The 24,850-nt window shown below is 44.7% G+C and overlaps 1 protein-coding gene, 1 long non-coding RNA gene and 1 pseudogene across 6 annotated transcripts in view; 1 reads left to right on the forward strand and 2 right to left on the reverse strand.

The window, feature by feature from the left end:
• Window positions 1-6,084, reverse strand: part of ABHD6 (abhydrolase domain containing 6, acylglycerol lipase) — a 43,451-nt gene extending 37,367 nt beyond the window's left edge. Inside the window, exons 1-2 of one of the 4 annotated variants that reach the window (XM_081160773.1) lie at window positions 5,968-6,084; window positions 3,818-3,941 (exon numbers count right to left, since the gene is read on the reverse strand). In XM_081160773.1, coding sequence (XP_081016899.1) covers window positions 3,818-3,874 — 57 coding nt within the window. In that variant the 5' untranslated portion in view covers window positions 3,875-3,941; window positions 5,968-6,084. The remainder of the gene's footprint in view (window positions 1-3,817; window positions 3,942-5,967) is intronic. The other 3 variants (XM_081160775.1, XM_081160777.1, XM_081160774.1) reach the window with 3 other exon arrangements.
• On the forward strand, window positions 5,838-12,157 carry LOC308568176. Its single transcript, XR_014000448.1, has 3 exons — window positions 5,838-6,255; window positions 9,326-9,461; window positions 11,964-12,157. It is a non-coding gene; the product is annotated as an uncharacterized lncRNA (long non-coding RNA).
• On the reverse strand, window positions 9,853-10,465 carry LOC308568076 (large ribosomal subunit protein uL16 pseudogene; annotated as a pseudogene). The gene has a single exon. The product of its transcript is annotated as a large ribosomal subunit protein uL16 pseudogene (transcript).
• Window positions 12,158-24,850: the final 12,693 nt, after the last annotated feature.

A 24,850-nucleotide genomic window follows, 5' to 3' on the forward strand; every position in this document is an offset into this window, starting at 1 on the left:
CAGCACCAGAGCAGACCACAAATTCCCTCATGGTTATTATCATGTTAATTGTTAACTGTTAACTATCCCATATCCACCTATGTAAAAGAAGTGTGTGACTATCATTTTACTTTTTATCCAATCCCAGAGGTTTCCCTGCTTTGCTTTCTCCCACCTCCCTAATCTGCCACCAGTGGATTTCATGTAACCCCTTACAATAGTCCCCTTTGATTCTGATGTATAAGTGGTAAAACTGCCATTTTCTGGAGCATTTTCTCATTCCATTGAGATTTTGCTTCCTAGAAATTGTCATTAGTTTGGCTCAAATAAACTCCTTAAAATTTTCACAGGTTTGGATGTTTCTTATGTTGACAAAGGCAAACACCCAATGCCAATAGCCAAATAGCCACAGCTTCTGTAAAACTGCCTAAGAGCTGTGGACCCCTAGAAGAAAGTCATTTGATGTGAACTCTGAAAAGGAATTTATTTACTGAGATGGACTCCCCATGGTCAACCAAGGGCCAAATTTTATAAATAAGGGCCTAGTAGACATTTGCAGACAGGGGCTCCTCACACTCTGTATACCAGGAAGAAATTCACTGATCTCTTTGTGGCAGGACAGTAAAAAGCCAGGAAAATTCCTTGGCAAGTGGAAGGGGAAACTGGGATAAGACAATTAAACAAGGCCGAACAGTTTGAGCAGCTTGTGAATCGAAAGTTCTTATCTTCCCCAACCTAGGACAATTGAAAGTACATGGTTAATAACGCTCCTCCCTAACGAGATAATACAGGAAAGAAGGGAGAGTTTTATCTCACCTACTGAACTAAGAAGTCAGCAGTCTTGGAACTTTCCAAGGTAAAATTGCCAGATGTTCTAATAAATTCTGGAACAGTTACAAAAAAGTAAAAGGGGGACCTTGAAATCTAGTCTGTTGCCCAAGATATCCAGCAGAGGAACCTTGAAACCCATAGACAGAAAAGTACAAAATCCCTAAACTTCTACCAGGTGGGGCACTCAGACTAGCTGGATGCCCGCTTATGCTACATGCCACGTGTATTTTTAATGAATTTGCTTGCTTTGCTACAATGCTATTGTCTGTCACTCATCTGAAAACTTTCTTAGCAGACTGATAAGAGCGGAGGAGGGGACAGCCCTCTCTCTCCCTCCAATTCAGGGGACTGTCTCATAACATCTTGACTTCCCACACTATGCCCCTATTATTTACATTGCCTGAGTCAGTAACACAAGGGAAACCCAGGTTTCTTCCTTCTACCAAAGGAAGGAGACCTGCCCCGTCCAATCAGAACTGCACAATTTGGAAACCTCATTTGCATAAAAGAGGGAACTTGGGCAGGAACTTTCTCTCTAAAAGTTGGCCTCCCCTTTGTCTCAGTGGAACACAATTTAGGTTGCTACCTGAATCTGTGTCTCCGGAACTGCAGCTCCTTTTGCTTAAGTAAATGCTTTTAATTCTTTATTACAGCCTAAAATTAATTTTGGTTTACAACTTGCTGTTACTTCAGGTAATTATTTAACAAAAAGAGGATCCCAACCTATGGCAGTGTAAGAACCTCTGTCCACACCTTCCGAAGGCTGCCTCATTCCCCTAAGTTAGCATTTGCCTGGTGCTGCTCCAAATACATCCTTCCACAGACAGCAACATCCTACATGACTTCTGGGATCAGGGAGCCTGGGATATAATCAAGAGGGTTTCTGAGGATCTGGTTTAGGAGAGTATCTTCTTCTTTGAAGAGTCAACAGCACTCAAGGTCAGAGAGGACTTTCGTTTGCAAAAATTATGTCTAGATTAGGGTTTCTCAACAATGGCACAACTGACATTTTGGGTCAAATAGTTATTTGTTTTGGGGGTTGTCCTACTCATTGGATACTTAATAGCACCAGCGGCCTCTACCCACTGGATGCCATCCCCAAGTTGTGACAAGCAAAAATGTCTCCAGATGCTGCCATATGACCCCAGCAGGCAAAGTTGCCCTCATTTGAGAGCCCTTCTAGAGGAAGTGAGCCCACTCAATTCCAATCCTGGATTTATTACCAAAGTAAACTGACGAGGAACATCTTTAGCCACTCACTGTATCTACTTGAAACACTGTCTTCTAATCCTCAGGGCTTTTAAAAATTATTATTCTTTTTTAATCCTCACCTGAAGATATTTTTTCCATTGCTTTTCGGGGACGGGGGGGGGAGGGAGAGACAAGGAGAGAAAGAGAAGCATTGATTTGAGAGAGAGAGACATTGATCGGTTGCCTCCTACACACACCCTGACAGGACCAGGGATGGAGCCCACAACTGAGGTACATGCCCTTGGGCAGGAATCGAACCTGGGATCCTTCAGTCCGCAGGCCAACACTCTAACCACTTAGCCAAACCAGCTAGGGCAGGGCATTTTTTTTTTTTTTTTAAGTTTACAGTTTTGAAGGCAGTTGTTTTCAACCCTGGCTACAAATTAGAATCCCCAAGGGAGCTTTTTAAAAATAGGAATTCCTAGATCCCATCTAGAGATTCAGATTAGTTGGCTGGGGCAAAGGCCAGGCAGGAGCAATTCTTTTAAACTTCCACAGGCTGTTCGAACATGCAGCAGGGGTGGAGAAGTACTGCCCTCAGACATTTCATTTGATTCCACCCTCTCCCCCATCCTTTGAATCTGGCAGTGTTAAAGCCGCTGAGCCAGCCAGCCAAAATGAGACTATGGGGATTTATTAACATCTCCATTCTTGACAATGAAACAGCCTCTGCACACTCCATTTCTTGGCCTGCTTGCAGATGACTTTCCAGAAAAAACAGAACTTAAACCCATAATCAAGCAGCTTCCCCACGGCCATATTGATCTAAGCAGTCCAATCCCATAGAACTTTCTGTGAAAATAGAATGTTCTCTATTTGCTCTGCCTAATATAGTAGCCGCTGGCCACGTAGCTATCAGAGCACTTGAAATGTGGCTAATGTAAATGAAAAATAGAATTCTGAATTTTATTTAACTTAAATAAATTTTTGTTTAAATAGTCACACAGTGGCCAGTGGCCACCATATTGGATAGTACAAAAAAAGTGTTCATGTCCCTACAGGGTCACAGGAATAAAGTCCTATAGCCTGTTAAATTCCATAGAACTGTGAAATTTACAACATTTATGTCTTAAAATATCTAAACTCAATAGTCTTTAATTTCTCAAATGGGATTCTAACTTATTCTAATAAAGAATCAATTTAGGAGAAATTCTAAAATAAATTTTTTAATCATCCTGCAAAATTAGTTTCCTAGCATATTCCAAATACTTTGACAAGGAAGCTGATTTTTACTCTAAGCTGCTTACTAGCCTACTAGGATAAAACACTCATGCTTGTTTTCCTTCCCTCCAAATCCACAGACAGCCTCTGATTCAAACTTCTTGTCCCCTAATTTAGGCCTGAGGCAACAATACACACTGTTGTTTTCTCATATCATTAAGTTTCATAATTACTTAGAATTGTACAAACTACATTCATGCATTCACTCTAGATGTGCGGGTCCTCACAGAACCCGAAGCTCATCTATTTTTAAAGCTCAAAAATAGAAAGGCAATTCTAGCTCTTATTACAAAGGCAATAGACGGTTTAGAGTTGAAGAAAGCCTCATAGGCCTTTCTGAGCACAAAAAATGCTTACCTCTTCTTGGCTCAAACTCCCTTGGCCCACCTCTAAGCAGAGTCAGCATGAGAATTTTAGTAATGATTTACCATTTTCCCAGTAATTCAAGGGGGTGGTCATTCTTCATAACAGCTGGTGTTGAATTAGTGCTTACTACATGCACTCATGCCTGTGCCTTATTTTATCTCAATCTTACCCTTGCCTTCTGAAGCAGGTACTGTTGCCAGAAGCTGAGGTTAGGTAACTGGCCCATGGCCACACTGCTAGCAAGTGGCAGAAGTGGGATTTGGAACCAAGTCTCTGATTTTCTGGTGGGAATCCTTTGGGTTATGAACAAAGACAAAACATGTAATTATAATGTTAGGTACCACACTGAGCCATTCTCCCTATAATCCAGCTGCAGCTCAATGAGGGGCATTTGGTATTTCAGGGTTCAGAAATCCTGAGCCTATCGTTACTTCAGAAACTACCCCATGCCCCATGGACCACTCTCTGTCCTGAGGCTTCACCAGGCAGGTGAAAAGAGGGGTGCTGGGGAGCACTTCTGATCTGCCAGCACAACTGCACCTAAGAGGACAAGGCAGACACAGGCAGTAGAACTTTCCACCATGCAGGTGAATTGCCATCATGGGGATGAAAGGTAGTGGGACCCCAGCTATGGGATCCCAAGGGAGAAAGGTACAGGTTTCAGTTGGGAGCAGAGGAGAAATCAGGGGAGTGTTCATAGAGGGGACAGATGAGGAAGACCCTAAGGGGTAGGTAAGATTTAGACATGAGAGATTCCAGGGAGGGTATTCCCAGAGGAGGGAACAGAGTAAGCAAAGGCAGCAGGGGAAATACTCTGAGTTCACTTGCCTGTGTTATAGCAAAGGAAACAGGGAGAGTGGGGAGCAGGGAGAGTCTCCAGGGACCTAGCTGATGGGCTAGGGAACTGGAACCCCAAAAGTATCCATTAACCATCCCAGCACCTGTTTTGCATCCCACCCCTGGTACTTTCTAGCTGTGTGGCCTCCAGCAAATCCTTGTCCTCTCTGAGCATCAGTTTCCTTGAGATAGGGCACCAAGGATCCCTTGCTGATCTGAGAACCTAATTTTAGAAAAATATACTGGTGCTAGGAACACAGTTTATTAATTCCTCTTCTTTCTAACTTCCCATATTATAAAAATATTGTTCATAAGAATTTATTAGTTATAATTGGGGGAAAATCTAGTGATACAGAATGGGGTTGTTGAGGTCAGAGTCACTGTGTGTCCTGGGAAGAGACCATCCCAGGAGGTCTCACGTTCCTCCTCTGAGAAATAGGCATAGCACTGGTACCAACCTCATGAGGTGGCTGGGAGGAGTAAGGCAGGTTATCATTTAAGGGTGCTTAGAACAGGGCCTGGCACACAGTACTTGCTTATTCTGTCAGCTATTATTAACAATAAACTATTTTTAAACTCCTAGCCAGGTGGAGTCAGCCATGAGGGATTTCTGAGCAGGTGAGAGGTAAGGCAGATGCTGGCCTCAGGTCCCTGTTGGGACCTCTTCATAACCATCCAGCCCCTGGGGCACAAAAAGCGCTCAACATACATATCCTTGGATGCACAACCTCTAGACCCTCTCCCTCCCTTTCTACCTCGCTCTGTCAACCTGCGCCCCCCTCCCCGTCTGCAGGTTCCAGGGTGCAAATGTAGCACGTGCTCGACCGAAGGCCGGCGTTACACAATCCGCATTTCCAGCGGAAGCCCGCTGAGGCGTAGGCGAGGCTGTCAGGGTGGTTGGAGCAGCCTCCTGACTCTCGGGTGGCGAGGAGGAGGGGGCACAAGGGCGAGGGAACGGGGCAGGTCGAGGAAAGAGCAGCTGAAAGGCCGCGGGGGCTAGTATTGGCTGGGAGAGGTCCCTAAGGGTGCAGATGTCTGGGGCTGGACGGGAGGTGGCTTCGGCTGGAAGGGTGAGCAGCAGCCCTTCCCTAGGAAGTGGGAAGAACGGGGGCGCAGGAGCCTCCACACCAGCCCGGCACCGGGAGGGGCGCACGGGGGCTGGTGCCGGCTCGACCAGCGGGGAGGCGGGCGGTGCAGAAAGAGGGCGCAGGTCCCCGACCCTGGCTTTCGGGAGGCAGGCGGCCTGGACCCGGAGCCGGGGGCGACCGGGATTCGGGAATGTCAGACCTACCCCGGCCCTGGAAGGGAGCCCAGGGAGGGAGGTGCCGGTCCCCCACCCGTCTCCACCCCGCGCGCCGCCGGGGCGGAGGCCAAGCTGCGCGGGCTCGGGAAGTGCCGGGTAGGTCACTCCGTGGTCGGGGGAGCTTCCGGCTGCCCCCCCCTCCCGCGGGCGCACCCCCGCCCGGCCCGTGCTCTCCTCACCTGACCTGGGCCGCCCGGGTCCCGCGGCGCGACCCCGCCGCCGACCCCCCGCACAGCGCGCGCCTCGGGTCCGTCCGCAGCGCGCTCCGCCAGCTCCCCGCGCGGGGCTCCGCCGGACGCCTTAAAGGCGCAGCGCGCAGGCCTGCGTCCTCCGACAGAAACGCCGGCTCCGCCCGCGCCCGCCCCCAGCGCGGCTCCCGGCCGCTGCTGTCCTTATAGGGGGTTCGGGGGCGGGAACCTCCTGCTTCTCCGCGCCCTGGGCTCATAGCGTTAAACTCCAAGGATGAAGTGAGTATCCCTCGCTACCCAACCCCAGCCACCTGTCTCCAGGAGCCAAGGGCCGAGCACGGGCGCTTGCGGGGTTCCCCACGTGGCTCCGGTTGCAGAGCGCAGAACCCAGTCACGCGTCGCGGCCCCTAAAGAGCTCACCTGGGGCGACCGAGAGGGACTGGAACCCAAGGCGTCACAGTGCCACACTGCGACGGCAGAATTCGTGGAGGCATTGTTTCGTTTACTGAGCACCTACTGTGTGCTTGGTGCTGCTGGCGGGGCACCGTCTGCCGCAGTGACTCTGCCACCTAAGGGCTGAGAGAAAGAGCGAGCGACAGGCAGGTCCACAGGCAAGCAAAGCAACGTTAAGTTACACGGGTTGTCCCATTTGATCCAGGAGGTAGGCATTGCGGTTGACTTCCTTTCTCAGAAGAAAGGCGAGGGGCTTGCCCACTGGTTCAGCCTGTAAAGGACAGAACTGGGAGTTCCAACCGGGGATCGTCCGACTCCAAAGCTCGGGGGACAAAATGGCCATCTGGAAAGGCCTTTCAACCACCACTAGTTAAATCCCCACTATGGTCATTTCTTCTTTTTAAGGACAATTAAACCCCACTAGGCAAAAAAGGAGGAAGGGGAGCATAACATTTATCACTCATTAAATGTAGTGGTGTGCTCTGACTAGCTTAGATCTGCCTCAAAGCTGGGTTTTTGAGCACTTGACCTCAATTTACCACTTCAGCCTCATCTCCTAGTATCCCAGGGGCACCCAGGCTGCACTAGACCATCTAGGCTTTTCCCTGGCCTGGTCCTTCCACCAAGAACTCTCTTTCTTTCCTTCTTGGCCTAGCTACTCCTTCCTCTTTTCTATGTCTTAATATAAATGTCACTTCCTCCAGGAAGCCTTCTGTAAATCCCCTATGGGCTCATACTGCATTGGGGGCTTCTTCCATCAAACTGTCTGTGCACTCAGTTAACTAATATTTACTGAGCACTCACTATGTTCTGAGTACTGTGTGAGGGGGGTTTCCTGCTGTGCTGAGAGCTGAGTCTGTGGCTTGTCTGCCTTTCACTCCAGACCTAGATAGGACCAGTGCCCAATAGGACTCTTTTGGCCATCTCCAGGTTGGCAAGTCTGGTTGGGAAGGTCCTGGGTTTTAAGAATTGGACATGGACAAGCCCTAGTGATATGGCAAAGGGGCGTCTCTGAGACCACTGGTGACTACCCTATAAAATTTGCCTCTGTCAGGGCTACTAGAATCCAGCCTAATTTGGGATAGTCTCTCTGGTTTAGGCCGGAGCATCTTCCTCTAAGATGTTGGCCATCTCATCACTCAGACTTCAAGAGCTGCATTTGACTCATGTCCTGGAATTGTTCTCAGAGCTTCAGTGAATTTAAATTTACTCATTAAAAGGCATGTTGTGCCCAGCCGGTATGGTTGAGCATTGACCTATGATCCAGGGGTTTGATTCCTGGTCAGGGCACATGCCTAGGTTGCAGGCTCGATTCCCAGTAGGGGGTGTGCAGGAGGCAGCCGATCAATGACTCTCTTATCATTGATGTTTCTATCTCTCTCTCTCCCTCTCCCTCTCCCTTCCTCTCTCTGAAATCAATAAAGACGTATTTAAAAAGACAAAAACAGAAAACTGACCAGCTTTTCAATCCCTACAAACCACTTAGCAATCTTAGGCTCAGGGCGCAGTCATCGAATAGGAGTTGACGGGGTGAATAAATAAGTGAATGAAATGCATGAATGACTTCCCAGAAGGCCTACCCAGAAGCCATCAATAAACCTTACCTGGTGTATTAGAAACTCGAAAACAATTTTTAAATTAAAAACAGTTTCCTCTCCAAAACCTTAAAAATGTACAATTCATCTTTTTAAAAAACTCATAGCCTGTGGCCTCAGGGGCCTCCTAGGGTCTAGAGTTTCTAAATCTAGAGACTTTCCCCACTAGTTTTATATTTTGATACACTGAGTTGAGCCCAGGTGGGAATCACATTCTCTGTGACTCTTATCCACCTGTTGACTGACAAGAGAGAAACCTTAATTAGCTCCCATTTCACAATGAAGCCAAGGAGGCAGGCGGAGATGAGGGGACTCACCTGTAGTCCCTCCCTGAATCAGTAATGCCCCAATCTATGTCACTAAAGAGTCAGGGATGGGTGGGAGGTCAGGGAGCAGTCCCAGGGGCCACCCATATTCTTAATGGCACCTTCAATCATCCCAGATAGAGACTCCTTATTATCTGACAGGCCTCATCCCAGCATTAGAAAGGAGTTCTGGACCCTCTCGTCTGCCAGCAGGTGCAGCAGAGCACCCCAGGCTTGGCCCTGCCACATCTGTGAAGATCTGGACTCAGCAGCATACCAGTCAGAGCTGAGTGGTGCCAATGGTCACCACTGTTTAAGGCACACTTATTATCTGATGGACACTGCATCATCTCAGTTCTCATAACCACCCTGGGAGATGTGCTAACCCACTTTACATATGGGAGCACTGAGACACAGAGAAATTAACTGACTCACTCAAGATCCCATAGCCAATACATGGTGGGGCCAGCAATCAAAGGAGTTTATTCATTCATTCAACATTTCTAAGAACCCACGACATGCCAGGTACACTTCTGGTGAACAAAGACACACCTATTGCCCTCAAGAACTTAGAGTCTATTAATAATAAGAAAATATTAGAAACTATTTCATCATGGATCACACACAAATTATGATGGAATCATGAGTAATAACAAATACTAAGGCCATGTCAGCACATGGAAATGCATGTAGGAGAAAAATGAAAAACATAATACGTGTACTCAGGTATCAGCTGGCAGCATCTCTGGGCCTATGAGCCATTTGTATGATTGATTCTCCAAGCATTTACTGCATGGCAACTGTGAGCTAACCACTGTGGCCAATGTGCAATTCAAATGTCACCCCCTGGCACAGCCTTCCCCGATTACTTACAAAAAATTAATTGTTCCAGCATCCATACCCGGTAGCACATTGTATGCAATGATTTATTTATTTATTTTGGTGACTCTTGACCCCACTTAGTTGTGGACTCTTTCTTCACCTCCATATCCGCAGGGACCAGCGTGATGAGTGGCACAGATGGAGCAAGTGTTAATTGGTTGCTCTGTGTTGAGACTTTCCTGTGTACCTCACCTTGTGCTCAGTGCTTTACATGCATTATCTCATTGAATCCTTCCAACGGCTCTATGAGGTGAGTGTTATTATTAGCCCCATTTTATAGATGAGGAAACTGAGACTCAGAGAGGTTAAATAACCTACCCAAGGCCACATGACTAGTAAGTGATACTGTTAGAATCCAAACCAAGTTGTGTATGTCAGAACACAAAGTCTACATTCTAACCACTAAGATGCCCACTGCCATAACCAGTAATGGAATTAATATGAAAGATTCGGCAAAGCCTGACCTTGAAGAAGCTTGTACCTAGAAATCTATGAACTATGAACATTTTTAGGCAGAAAAAGCATCTTCTTTCTAAACTCAAAATATTGCTTATTTTTTTATTTTTTGGACAAGAGTAGGATTTCTTGGTGGGTGTGAGGAGGGGGTAGTGCTGAGTCTCTCATAAGTGCAGGACCTGACATTAGTCCAGGGGACCATGATTAGGGAAGTATTTGACCCCGCAGTCATCTGGGATGAGCCGCTTTTCAGCCCCCATGTCTTCAAACACATCCTCATTAAATGTAGCAAAGCCTCACTTCTTGGAGATGGGGACCTTCTGGTGGCCAGGGAACTTGAACTTGGCTCTGTAGGGCCTCAGTCACACGCTCCTGGTCCTCAGCTTGGTGTGGACAGGTGTGATGGCTTGGCCATCGTGAACCCTGGCCACCGTGCCCTGGGCTTTCCAAAGGCACCCTCATACCTGTCGAGCCTGCGAGCCCCAGCGCAGGACGTCTTGCTGATGCGGACGAGGTGAGGCGTGGAGCCGCACTCGGCCGTGAAAGCCATCTTTGCCACAGCTTTTCACCCTGTGCTTGTTGGCACAAATACGGGCAGCCTCCAGGGCTTCCCAGGAGAGCTGCCGAGGCTCATCGGACACCATGTGGCCACAGAGTGGGAACTGGTTCGCTTGGGCTTTCTTCAGCCCCAGGTCGAAGATGCAGATATTGGCATCAGGGATATTGGCAGAAGAGAGACTTTGGGTGCAGCTGCTTGTTCTTATAACACCCGTAACACTGGGTGCGGTGGCAGCCCATGGAGACACCAGGATCCTCAGTGGCACACGGAAGGGAAAGAGAATCATTTATTCCTGAATGAAATGTTTGTCGAGCATCTGCTTAAGTACAGGACCTAAGCTGTGGAAGATACATGAGATACATACTTCCTACAGGATGAGTTATACACACCTGAAAAAAAGATAAATGCTAGAGTTAAGTAATAAAAGTATATCTTAAAACAAGTCAGCCTATGCTAAAATGTAGCATGTGGTCATGGGGCGAGGACCAGTAGTAGGCTCTAAAACTACCGTGCTCACTGTCCTGATTAATTTTCTGGAAATTTACTTGAGCACAGCACTGGGCCAGAGAGGATGGGAAGGAAAGGGGAGGCTTGGGTAGAGCAGTGTGGCCGCACAACTAGCGCTCTGGGCCAGTTCCCCAAGCGCCCATATATAAGTTAGAAGGCTATGGAAATTTCCGAAAGATTAACCTAGACCTTTAACAAGAGACAAGGGAAACTAATACTCAGAATGGTTGAGACTGAAAAGCTAAAGGCAGGAGAAGAATTTAATTTATGAAATTCATATTTGGGTCAAGAAGATGAATGAAAAAGGGAATGAGCATATGTAATGGTAACAGATGTCAGGGGAAATCAGTGCCACCGGTTTCCTGTTGTCCATCTTCATCATGAAGAAAGAGCTTCCATTTGGTCAGGTTAGGATATCAGAAAGAGAGAAACCAAGCCCAGGGTAGGAAGAAACGATAAGGAAAGAATAGTCAACAGTTTAAATTAGTTCAGTTTATCAAATCAAGAGAAATTACTGCCCAGGGTACCAGAAGGATATTTAGAAATGATCCCAGAAATGCCAGGAGTCTCTACTAGAGTGAGAGTCCCACTTCAAATAGGGAGAAAGACAGATACAAACCTAGAGACCAAGTGGTGTGGTGTGGATTTCTAGCAGAGTTCTGCACATGATTATTAAACTAGAACAAAAGATGCACCAGCAGCTTGTATGGCTTCACTGTGCATAATCACACCAAAGGAATGATGTTTCACAGTTACTGGCATAAGTAGATTTGGAGACTGTTGTACTAATTACATACAGAACCTGGACTGTAGTCAGCTTGGGACAAAACATTTTATTAGCTGTTTATGGACAAGAGGAAGCAATCTAGAAAGATTTATAGGAGCTTAAACAGCGGCCCAACTTTCTTTCATCTGACAATATTAGACTAGAAGCAATTTTCTTTCTTTCTTTTTTTTTTAATCCTCACTTGAGGATATTTTTTCCATTGCTTTACATTGCTTCTCAGCTGTCACTTCTGACAGCTGTTTTTTACAAGCAAAGCCTGTCTTGAAAACTAGTCCTGAGTCCTAATAGCTTTGAGACCTCATAGACTGCTTTATCAGAGCTAAGAAAATAAGCACGGGGACTAAAACTGAAGTTAGGGCGGAAAATGTCTCAGAAGGATGGAGGTGGGTCACACTTAAAAAAAAAGATCTAGAGGGATCACTTTTTCCCCCATTGCTTTTCAGAGGCTTTTTGATGTGCCTCCCGCACGTGCCCCAACCAGGACCAGAGATTGAGCAACCGAGGTACCTACCCTGAGAAAAAACCACTGAGCCAAACCAGCTAGGGCTTCTTTTTTTAAATTGAATGTATTGGGGTGACACTGGTTAATAAAATCATCCAGATTTCAAGTGTACAACTCAATAAAATATCATCTGCGTACTGCATTGTCCACTCACAACCCAAAGTCGAGTCTCCATCCCCATTTATCCCCCAGTTGCCCATTTCCACCTCCCCCCACCCCCGTTTCCCTCTGGCTATTGCCAGACTGCTGTCCATATCTGTGTGTCATATATACATGTGTATTTATGGTGGTTTTTTTGTTTTTGTTTTTTGCTAATTCCCTTCACCTTTTTCACCCTGTTTCCCAAACCCCCAACCCCCTTCCCTCTGACAGCTGTCAGTCTGTGCCATGTATCTATGTGGAAGCAGTTTTCTAATGGAATGCTCTAGTTCTCTGACATTTAAAAAAAGAATTTAGATAAACAAAAATCCAAACTTGCCACCAAATTTTAAATAAAAAAAAAAGCTAGGGAGGAAATTTGGGTTCCACGTCATTTCAATAATTTGGGATATGCCAAAAACATGCTGAAATTTAATCATCTCACTTTTCGGCTTTTAAAATTCAAATTGCATCTCAACATATGGTATGCCAGAGATTTTGAAGCATGCTTCTTCTCAAAACACCTCTGTCCTAGATAAAATAGACTTTGCCATGTGTTGCTGGGCTGAATGAATGTCAAAATAAGAGTAGGGGACAGTGAAAAGCAAATAAATGTGAAATGCAGGGTTGTCCCAAGACCAAATGTATATATCAGACCCATAAATAATATTGGGAGATCTTATTCAGCCCCAAGTTGGAGTAGCTGAACCTAGAGTCCCATACTTAACAGGACCCTCTAATGAGCCAAAGTGGTCTCAGATGGGTAGCATTCCTTCACTCCAACCATAAACAAAACAAGGATGCTTTCTGAGGGAAAGCACCCAGGATTCTCATAGATATGATTAACCAAACAGTGATTTGGAAAACATATCTGAGGAGATTACTTAGAATGCAGCACAGAGTGATATGACATGAAAAATATTTTTTAAAATATATGGAATATGGAGGATAGACTGAGAAGATCATAACCCATTTAATCGGCATCAGAAAAGAAGATAAAAAAGGAAAGGCTGTATTTGAGGTAGTAATGGGTAAGAATTTCCAGGGCAGAAAGAGAACATGAATCCATAGATACAGGAAGCATAACATATCTAAAGTAAGATAGCTTTAGCTGGTTTTGCTCAGTGGTTAGAGCATCGGCCCTCGGACTGAAGGGTCCTGGGTTCGATTCTGACCAAGGGCATGTACCTTGGTTGCAGGCTTGATCCCCAACCCCTGGTCAGGGCGCATGCAGGAGGCACCAAATCAATGTGTGTCTCTCATATCGATGTTTCTCTCTCTCTCTCTGGATCCCTTCCACTTTCTCTGAAAAGCAATGGAATCAGTTGAGGATTTGAAAAAATTTTAAAAAAACACAATAAAGTAGGATAAATAATACCAAGAAACATTGTAGTGAGACTGCAGAACACTAAAAACAAAGACCTTGAAAACAGCTAGAGATTTTTTTTAAAGATTACTCACAAAAGAAGGAATTAGGGTGTGGGCAGATTACTGGATGGCAACATTGGAAGCAAAAAGATAGTAGAATAATATCTTCAAAGATACTGGATAGTCAGCATTTCTAGAATGAGGGTAAAGTACTGATAAAAACAAAATGAATTTATGACTAGAAGACATGACTAAATGAACTTCTGAGATGCACTTCAGAAAGAAGAAAAATGACCGAATTTAGAATTGAAATGCAAGGAGGAATCGTGAGTGAAGAAATTGGTAAATATAGTGAATCTAAACAAAATGTTCCATACAAAACAATAATGTTAACAGCAATAATAAAAAAGTATAGGTTTAAACGAGTCAGAACCAAAATACTGGGCAACAATAAATTAAGAGGTGATTGGAGTTAAAGTGTTCTAATGGCTTTGCATTTGTGTGGAAGGGGATTCAGATATTAACTTTAGCCTTTGTGAAATAAATGTGGTAAAATGTCAATGGTATTTGCTGATATAATACAAATAAGATATATAACTTTCAAACCAGTAAGGGGGTGGGGGAATAACATAAGTCAATAAAAGAACAAACACCAATCAACCCAATAGAAGTATTAAAAAAGTGAGACTCCTCTCTCACAAAAAAGATAGTAAAAATAAGTCCAGATATACTAATTCAGTAAATGTAAATTAACTAAACTCATCAGTTAAAAGTTAGAAATTGTCAAACTGGCTGTTTAGAAATCTAAGAGGCACTATTTCAAGAAGTACTTCTAAAACACAGGAATTTGGAAAGGTTGAAAGTAAAAGTGTGGAAAATTATATACCTGACAAATACAACCCAAAAGGAAGCTAGCATAGCTGTTCTAATACTAGATAACATAGACTGACCAAAAACATTATTAAAGATGGAAAGGAAGGTACAGGGGGGATAAATGGTGATGGACTGAGACTTGACTTGGGGTGGTGAACACACAATACAGTGTACAGAAGATGTATTGTAGAAATGTATCCCTGAAACCTGTATAATTGTGTTAACCAGTGTCACCCCAGTAAATTCAATAAAAAGGAAAAATAAGATAAAATAAATAAAAAATAACATTTGACAGTCCCTCATAGTGATAACTCATAGGAAATGAAGAAGAGAACTTCCTTAACCCGTTAAAAGGCATCTACCAAAAAAAACCTACTGCCATTATCATCGTAAATAATGAAATTTAGAAATGCTTCCTTCAAAATCAGAAACGATTTCAATCAAAATCTCAACAGGGCTTTTCAAGAAGATAATGAGCTGATTCTAAGCTTTATATGGAAAAACAAAGGTCTCCAAGAAAAGCCAAAATACTCCCAATGAAGAAGAAAAAAATAGGTATGGAGACTTATTAAGGTGTAGTTATTAGGACAGTATATATTCATGTAGGATGGATACGCTGATGAAACAGAAACCACAGAAACGAACCCAGGCACCTAGGGGAACCTGGCCTATGTAAAGGTGACGTTTCAGGTCAGTGGGGAAAGGAGGGACATTTCAGTAAAAAGAGCTATGACAAATGATTATACATGCAGAAAAATAGGGAACTGAACCACTCTCTCACCACCCTCCTCATTCATTCAATATAGATTAAAGACTTTAATGTAAAAGGCAAAACTTGAACCTTATAGAAGACAGTGTAGGGAACATATCTTCAGGATTTTGCCAACACTTGGCACAGTCCGACTTTTACTAACCCAGTGGGTATGAAACGGTATCTCTTCATATCTTAATCTTCATGTCGGTGACTAATGGGCTTGCGCAATTTTCCATGTTTATTTGCCATTTGTGCTTCCGTGTCTGTGAAATACCTGTTCATGTCATTTCGTCATTTCTCTAATTGTCCGTGTCTTAATGGTTTGTAGTTTTGTGTGTTGATAAGATCTTCTCCCAGTTTGTGGCTTTTCACTTTCTTTAGTGTTTATTTATTTATTTATTTTTTATTTTGTTTTTTCCATCACCATTTATCCCCTCTATGCCCTCTTCCACCTCCACCTTCCACCACTCCCCCTTTAGTGTTTTTGGATAAACAACATTAATTTTAATTTAGTCAAATTTTCCTTTATGTTTAGTGCTTGTTGTGTCATGTTTACAAAATACTTCCCTACCTCCCCTGACCCACGTGGATTGAGACTGGGGAATATATAGCACTCCAAGGAAACTGGGGCTGCAGGAACTGAACTGGGACTAATGGTCGATGGGCTGGTAAAAACCCACAGATGGTGGTACAGATGCGGAAACCCAAGCTCCAAGTGTTTGAGCCACTTGAACACATCTCAGGTGAAGACGGTGGGCTCTTGTTTCATAAAGTCCAGCTCTGCCACATACTAGCTATTTGTCTATGTAAAGCTGAGTTTCTTCATGTGTAAATAGATGCTGATGAAGAATCGAAGATGGTACCAACGTCAAAGGGCTGCAAAGAAGATCAAGCCGAACAAAGTGTTTCAAGGTTAGCACTGCACCCGGCACAGAGGAAGTGTGCAGAATATTAGCTGTCAGCGTCATCACTCTTCATACACCAAGCATTTGCTGGGCTCACGTGGTTCTTAGAGGGGCCTGAAAACACTGACTGGTCAAAGATCAGTGGTGGGAAATAGATTATGAGGACCCCAAACGTAGGCCAGGAATCAATGGGTGAAAGTTACCAGCTGGGTGTGTGAGTGTGTAGAGAAGAATTCTTTCTTTTAAATTTTTTAAAATTGATTTTTAGAGAGAGGGAGAGAAACATCAACTTGTTGTTCCACTTATTCATGCATTCACTGGTTGATTCTTTTATGTGCCCTGACTGAGGATTGAACCCACAACCTTGGTGTGTCGGGACGGTGCTCTGACCAACTGAGCCACCTGGCCAAGGCCAGAACTCTTCTTATTAAGAAAACACTCATTTCTCCAGGGCTTCTTGCTGATGCTCACAGGCTTCCTATCATAGTGCACATCACCCACGTCGCTGTACCAAGATCTCTCCCTCTTGGGTGTTCCTGCTGTCTCTCCTGGGGCCTTTAAGCACCTCACCATGTATAGCCACTTAAACATGAACATTGTAATGAAACTTTCAAAGATGTGCATCACATTATGCCATCTAAACCATGGTGCTGCCTGATCTAATTTATCAAAAGGACAAAAGTATCATTTTGTCTCTTCTCTGGCCTGCTGGGGTCCTGCAGGGAGCCAGGGCACACATCTATGTGGATGGATCACAGCCTGGTCTCCCTTCAGGCAGTGGTCCTGGTGCTCAGGTTAGGGTTCTGGGAACTGGGAGTACTGGGTACCCAATGGGTCCAGGAGCAGGAGGAACCAAGTTTGGTCATGAACAGGCCAAAGAGTCCGTAGCAGGATGGACATTGGGACAGAGCAGAGAAGGGCGCGGCAGGTGAAGCTAGGAGGAGCGGCCAGGCACGAGGTGTAGACCGTCATCTCCTTTGTGTTAGCTCCCAAGACGATTATCCTTATTTCAAGCCGTGGGGTGGGCAGATGGCAATTAGTAGCTAGTGTGCATTTCTTATCTGCCTGCTCTGTGCTGGTACCGGGCACTGTGCTTTTCATGCGTCATCCCATTGTTTTCATCTTCACAACAGCCGTAGCAGGTGGGTGCTATTACTTCCACAGTGTAACAAATGAGGAAGCGAGGCTTAGAGGTTAGGTGACTTGCCCGGGCTCCCATAGCCAGCGATTGGTGCAGTAGAGACTTGTCTCTTGAATCCATGCTCTGAACCACTGTTCTCCATGGTGCTCTATGAGCACCTTTAGGGCTTGTGCAAAACTGACGTTTGCAGACTGCTGTGGAGACTCCACCAAAGTCACTAATGATAGAATGGACATTGGGGGACAGTCAGGAAATTGCCACTAAGGGTCTTTTCCTTAAGAAATGCACCTCTTTTCAGTGATGGCAGCTCCCCTCCATTGTGGCTACATGCGAACACAAACTGGTTGGATACGATGGGTCTCCATGGAAACATAAGTTCCACTGACTCCTGCTTCCAGAGGAGTCTGCTTCCAATATCTGAGAATTAATTTCAAATATAATTCTGAGACTTTATCTCGCCACATTTACACGTGCAATCTCTGACTCTGCCATTTACCAAAGGTACACTCTGACAGGTTGTTTATTCTCTCTGGGTCCCAGTTTACACCCCTATAAAACAGGGGTCTTCATAAGCTTGTTCTAAGTATTACTAAATTTGTAAACAAAATAAATGTTGGCTAGTCCTTTCCCACCTACATGTTCTGCTCCTGCTGCCCCTGTTCCAACAATATGGTGACAAATTCATCCAGATTAGCTCAGGACTTTCCCTGTCTTTATACTGAAAGCACCCTCCTCCCTGGTCTCGGGCAAATGAGATGGTATGTCACCCTCCCCAACTCCGCAGACAGAGAAGTCACAATAGTCCAGATAAAATGGTGGCCAGTGGGGCTCCAGGGGGTTTGAGTCCAAGATTTACGTTGGTCATTCAAAACCATGACAGTCCTGTGGCCAGTGGATGTAGAATGATAGGTCAGGGGCACAGAAAACTCATGAATCCAAAGGTAAGTCCAATGAACTAATTTTGCATCCCCAAAGGCAGGAGCTGTCTTACTTATCTTTGCACCCCACCTCCACTCATAATAGGGTGAATTGTTAAATGAGTGCATAGTAAAACCCCCCACAGTGCAAAATGATCCCCAGTCCCAGGCAGGGAGCTGCTTGTGTCAACAAGTCTCCAGGGCTGATTTCTTAAGGCCGTGGGTTATGAATGTCACTGGCCTGCATCTAATCTGGTTCTGAGATGACTTTGGAGCAGGCTCTGCCTGTGGCGGGGCATCTCCTCCTGGAGTGGGGTTCCTGCCTTGAGACTCATTCATGAGTCACTGATGAATTGGTAAGGATTGACATCTCGTGCTCATAGTTGCTCCCCTCACCCTTTCTTTGGAATTGATTTAATTTTCATTGGAATTGTAAATAATTGCCCAATGCATCATGACTCAGTAGCTTACCCCTAGAGGACATCACACAACCTACTGAGGTTCTCTACTCACAGCCTGCGTGTCTCCCAAGCTCTCAGGCCCCTTATGTGTTAGGTAAGCAGGGGGGTCCAAAATATGAAGAGAAAAAATCCCCATTTCCTGGAGCCTGAGGGGAAGGGAAGCAGAGTATCTCAGGGTTCTAAGCTGGAATACTGGTGAGTCCTTGTCACTAGTGTCAGAGAAGACCTGGTCCAGGAGAGTGACCGGGTGCTTGTACTCTGGTGTCCAATAGTCCTGGCTGTTCCTCTTCCTCGCTGTGAGACCTGAGGCAAGTGACTGACCCTCTCTGAGGCTCGGTTTCCTCACCTGTAAGATGAGGATTATAGGAGTACTCAGGTGGCAGTGAGATTTAAATGCCTAGTACATGTAAAGAAGATGTGTAATATGGTCCTAATACAGCTCAATACCTGCGGTCGCTATTACTATTTAATTATTCTTGTTCAACATTAACACCCCGCACAAATTGTTCCAAGGAGAGCATAACCTCCATCAACAAATGCGTTTCAGATAGCAAGCGCTTACTAAATGCCAGCTGCTGTGATTAAGAGCTTTTAAATCATAATCTGCTTCCTGGGTCTCAGAGCCACCAGGCTGCCCTGTGGACACCAGGAGAAGCTCATTTAAGAAATCCTGTGAGACACATCAGTGGTATTCCTGCCCCAAATACATTGCTTAAATCTAATCATGAGGAAAACTCAGACAAACCCAGATTGAGGGAGATGCAACAAAATGGCCTGTACACTTTGAAATGTCAGGGATACGCGAAACAAAAGCTGAGGAACTGCTCAGATTAGAGGACACAAGGAGTCAGGACTGCAAAGTGCAATGCATAACCTTGGACTGGATCCCGGAGCAAAAAGAAAAAAATGCTGTAAAGGACATTATTATTGTAATTGGTAAAATTCTAATGAAGTCTATAAATTAGATAATATCTAATGACTGCTAAGCCTTCTGCTTTTGGTATTGTCTTATGGTTATATAAGAGAATATACTTGTCCTTGGGGAGCCACCCTGAAGTGTTTAGGGAAAAAGGTCAGAATGTCTCCAACTAACTTTTTAACAGTTCATAAAAAAATAGTCCTTAAAATATAAAACCAATAAAAAAGCAAATGTGGCTAAATATTCATTGATGAATCAGGGTAAAGAGTATACAAGAGTTTCTGGGCTATATTAGCAACTTTTTTTTTTTTTTTAATATATATTGATTTCAGAGAGAAGAAGGGAGAGGGAGAGAGATAGAAACATCAATAATAAGGGAGTCGTCATTGATTGGTTGCCTCCTGCACACCCTGACTGGGGATGGAGCTCACAACCCGGGCATGTGCCCTGACCAGGAATCGAACTGTGATCTCCTGGATCCTAGGTTGATGCTCAACTGCTGAGCCACGGCTGGCCGGGCCTATATTAGCAACTTTTATGCACGTTTGAAATCATTGAAAAATAAAAAGTAAAACATAAATAAAATAAAGCTGAGACTACCAAGCCCTTAAAAGAAGAAGACCCTGTGCAATTAAGCAAGCATCCAGCTCCCTGCTCAAGGCCCACCAGGCAGCAGCTGTGAGAATCCCTCCACCTCTTGGTCCTGTTTCCTCACTGCCCCTCTCATGGTCAGCCTGGAAAGGCCCACTATGCATTAACAGGCAGCTTTAGAATCTGCCAAAGAGGCAAGAACAAGTCCTTGGGCAAGTTTGCACGGGTGGTAAGGAGAGAAAGGCAATGGACCCAGTGCAGTGCAGTGGCCAGGGGAAGAGGTGAGCCTCGGCTTCAATGGTATCTTTTGACCTGCCTGCAACCTCTCAACCTAGATGTCTCATGAAAAGGCCAGGGTGAAAAGCGCTGTGATCTCTGTTCTAGCACTGAGATGTGCAAAGAAGGTGAACTTGACTCCCTAGGAGAAGAACAGTGTTCACCATCAGCCAGAAGAGGGCGCTGTTTTTTCCCATGTCATCCTTTGACCAACAGGCTTTCAACTCCAGGGGTGCCCAGAATGGTTTCACAGATCTGCATATCCCAGCAGCAGGATTAGGGTGAGGTGCAGAGTCATGAAAGTTCAGGGTTGGGTCGTATTGTTATTTGAGATTTTGATACTTTGTTCATCGTGGATGTTTCTGCCTTAATTTAGATTATTCAAAAATATTGCATTAAAATATTATTTATCTTGACTATTGAGTTGTTTGGCCCCCCCTTAAATTTTGCACTGGAGGCCAGTGTGTCATTCCCCTCTCCCTAGTCCATTCTGGAAGATCGAAACCATTAATTACAACAACACCAGCACAGAGTTTGCAATTGGTCAGGTAAGTTCTGGAGTTAATGGGCCCTTTAGTATCTATAAAGAAAGGGCTGGCAAAGGAATCAATCCTGAGAACCCGAATTCCTGAGGTTTCCTTAGGTTATCCAAGGACCTGAATTCCGCCGGCCCAGCACTCTCACAGGGTGGTCGAGAAGATGGACCCTGGAGTCAATCAGAGCATCATATCAGGAATTCAACAGTGATTTACTGAGCACCTGCTACATGCCAGACCTTTTCCAAGCAGCTCACATGCACATACATGTCCTTGCCCCATAGAGCTGTCTGGGAAGGAGACAGACATTAGACAACACACAAGCTTGTAGATAACAATAGATTGTGATACTGCCACTAAACAGAGGAAGTAGGCCATGAAAGACAATAAGAGATAAGAGCCTCATGGGCTGAGGGGCAGCAGGGCTTCTCTGAGAGTGCCATTTTAGCTGAAACCTGAATGTGGGAAGGAGAAGAGCATTGAAGATGGAAGAAACAGCTGTGCAAAGGCCCTGAGGTGGGAACTGAAAGCTAGGCAGTGTGAGGGGAACCCAGTGGGGGACGAAGAGGAGAGTAGAGCGACGTGACCTTGAAGAGATGCGAAGGTAAAGGCCTCAGTAAGGAGTTTGGTCTTTATGTCAAATAAAGATCCTTTGATGGGTTCTAATCAGAGCAGTGACACACCAAGGCCTGCCCTTCAGAAAGTGACCCGCTTGAGGTCCAGGCACAGGCCTGTGTGGAAGATGCTGCGCGAGGTCTAAACCCAGAGCCTGCCTCATTCGCTGGAAACCATCAGACAAAAGTGAGGTCTGTCTCCATTAGGCAACCTTATGTAAGGCACCTTCCCTGCCCCACACCCCACGCTGGTTGTGAAAGGTGATGACTGGAGCAATCTGCATACATTACAAGATTATTGCCAGGGCTCATTCCCTGTTAGACAAAGAGCAGCATCACGACTGGAAACACCTGTCTGGGTCCCGGGACGCATCCCCTGCCAGTATCGGGGACTCTCCTACAGGCCCTTTGTTTATTTTGCTGCTTTAGGGTGACTCAGCTTGAGGCACTTTTACCCCCCCTGGAATCTCCATCATGCCTTCCTCACATTCTGAGGTGTCCTGCATCCCAGTGTATTGCCCCCCACTGACTCCTGACCCACCGGGGCCCGAGGCGAATGGCCTTGGGTGTTTGGGGCCATGTGTCTGAACTCCTGGTCCACACTTCTGCCCATTCATAGGACATGCATGGGACTCCTTGGTAGGGACTTATTGACGAGAACTGGAGCTTACGGCTTTGAAGGGTCTGACTCTTCTTACCCAATCTCATTTTCAAGGTGGACATTGCTCAAGGTATTATAGGGAATTATATGAAGAAAAGGGTTCCATGGACAATAAATTCAGGACACCCTGTTTCAACACATTTTAGCAGCTTTCTTCAATACAGGACTTTTCAGAACATTTAATATGCTAATACGGATTATAAATCTCCAAAAAGGAGTGATATATATCTATCCTTTTTTTCAGGAGCATCCTATAGAGTAGTGTTTGGAAGTATATGCCCCAGGAAATGCCACCCATAGCCACTAAGTGGCAGAAGAAAGGACACCTCAAAGTGTTCAGTGGTCGGGCCAGTGGCTGCCTTTCCTTCCAGGCTCCAGGCTCCTGAGGGGACTGTCTCACACTCTGCAGTTCCCAGCACTAGAGCCAAAACGGAAGGATGAGGGAGGGTTTGGGTTTTGCTGAGTGGCCAGCACAGCCTTGTCACCCGGCCCCTCGGTAGTCGGTGACTCCTGGAACCGGGTGAAAGCTGCCCATGGCTCAGCTGCACACAGAGACATATTGGCATGGACACTGTTTAACCTGCTTAAAAAAATAATATTTTAGCACTTTTACCTTTCTTTTAAATTACTAAACAAATACGTGTTTTTGTTTTTTAAAAAAATCCAATACCAAAGTGCGTACAGTGAAAACTGGAAGCCCTCCTTCTGCTTCCCCCTGCCCCGGTCCGTAGAGTTCCTTCCTAAGGTTCTCTCCTGGTTCCGCCAGGAAGCAGGCTGGTGTGGCTCAGGGTGGCTGGCCTTGAATCCAGCTCTGCCACATGCCAACTGTGTATCCTTGGGCACAAGTCTCAGTTTGCTTATCTGTAAAATGGAGGCAGCACAGTAAGGGCTTGGGGGAGTATGAGTGAGAGGAAACACAAGAAGCCCTCAACTAAGTCCCTGCACCTAGTTGGATTCAGTTAAATTTGACTCTTAGGGTTTTCCTTCCAGAATCCAGCTACTTTTATTTTTACGTCCAATTCCAGGCAATGAATATGCTAGTTGCAGAATGGGGCCAATCTCTTTAGTCTGTCCATGTGATTTTTTTTTTTAAGTCCTCAAGGGCAGTTTCTATATGCAAAACCACTCTTTAGGGGTTTATTTTTCAAGTTAATATTTAAATTATCAAAGTTAATAATTCAAAAACGTATCAGTTTGCTCTCTCATCTTATAGGTTATTTTATTTTTCACGCTGGGAACTAAAACAAAACGTTCCCCCGCCCCTGACAAGGTGGTTATTGCCTTAGGAAATGTCATGCTTTTAAGTTCAGCTTATGAAAGTTCTTATTCTTTTTATAAGTCCAGCTAAGACTGCCAAATAAAATATAAGATGTCCAATTAAACTCCAATTATCTAAAGGTCAGATGTACTTAGTCCTCTGTATTTTTATTTGCGAAACCTGTAAACCCTACATCCAGCAAACAAATTATTATTTTTAAAGGGCTATGGACCCATTTACAAAACTTTAAAACATTTTTTAAAGTTTAAATTGTACCCTACTTCCTTGAAAAATTCTTTAACTGTCTGAACTAACAAAAAGCCATTCTTTTTAATACTAAATAATTTTAACTCTAATAAATTAAACTTATAAAACACTGTTAACCTAAAAAAAAAAATTTCTTGATTGATTTTAGAGAGAAAGAGGAAGGGGAGAGAGAGAGAGAGAGAGATTGAGATTGAATTGTTGTTCCACTTAATCACTTAATTATGCATTCATTGGTTGAGTCCTGTATATACCCTGACAGGAGATGGAACCCGAAACCTCGGAGTATCCAGTCGACACTCTGATAAGCTGAGCTACCTGGCCCAGGCCTTAACGTAAACTTTTTATAAGTGTTCCAGAACTGTACATTAACTTAGGTTTCAAGTTAAAGTCACGAATCTAAATTGATGTCTCCTCTCCATGCACATTTTTTGTTGGCATTACAAGACTGTCGATTTAATAGACCCAAATTTCTCAAGTGTTACAAGTTTATAAAAATACCACATATATACAAATCCCTTCTTAAAAGACACACACAAAAAAAAATATGTGCTTCACTTAATTCTTCCTATAGTTGGAAGATGCCATTCGCCAAGGCAGACGATCACCACCCCATTGGCCAGAGCTGTAGTCACCAGAGGTTCCCCCAGGCCCGAGGTCTGGGCTGTAAGTAACAGGCGGTCCAGCTCACCAGGAGCTCAGGAAACCGTTACATCCTTCCAGGTATATTTGGGGTTATCTCTTAAGAATGCCTGGGTGTACTTGGCCAGAGGTCCTGGTCAAGATGCTGACTGGACATATGTTGGCAATACACATACATTCCCTGGGGCTATGGCCACACACCCATCACTTTGAGAGGAGGTGGTCCAGAGATCCCAATGCTGGTTTCAAGTTATGCTCATGATGTGCCTTCTTCACAGAAGGATTTTCTTTGCTAAAATCTGGAAATCTTACCTGGGTTTATAATTTGATTGAACTTTATATTTCTTTTGATTTTCACATCTTCATATCTTCCTGCCCAAATCTCTAAAAGTCATTTTGTTTGGGCTGAAATCCTACAATTCTTGCAAGACCTTCCTTTCTCGGGGCCACATGACTCTCACAAACATTAAAATAATATCAGGTTGAATCATGGATTCCTCCAGGGGCTTT

Source organism: Miniopterus schreibersii (genome assembly GCF_964146895.1).
Source record: "Miniopterus schreibersii genome assembly, chromosome: 15".
In the NCBI taxonomy this organism is placed as follows: Eukaryota; Metazoa; Chordata; class Mammalia; order Chiroptera; family Miniopteridae; genus Miniopterus; species Miniopterus schreibersii.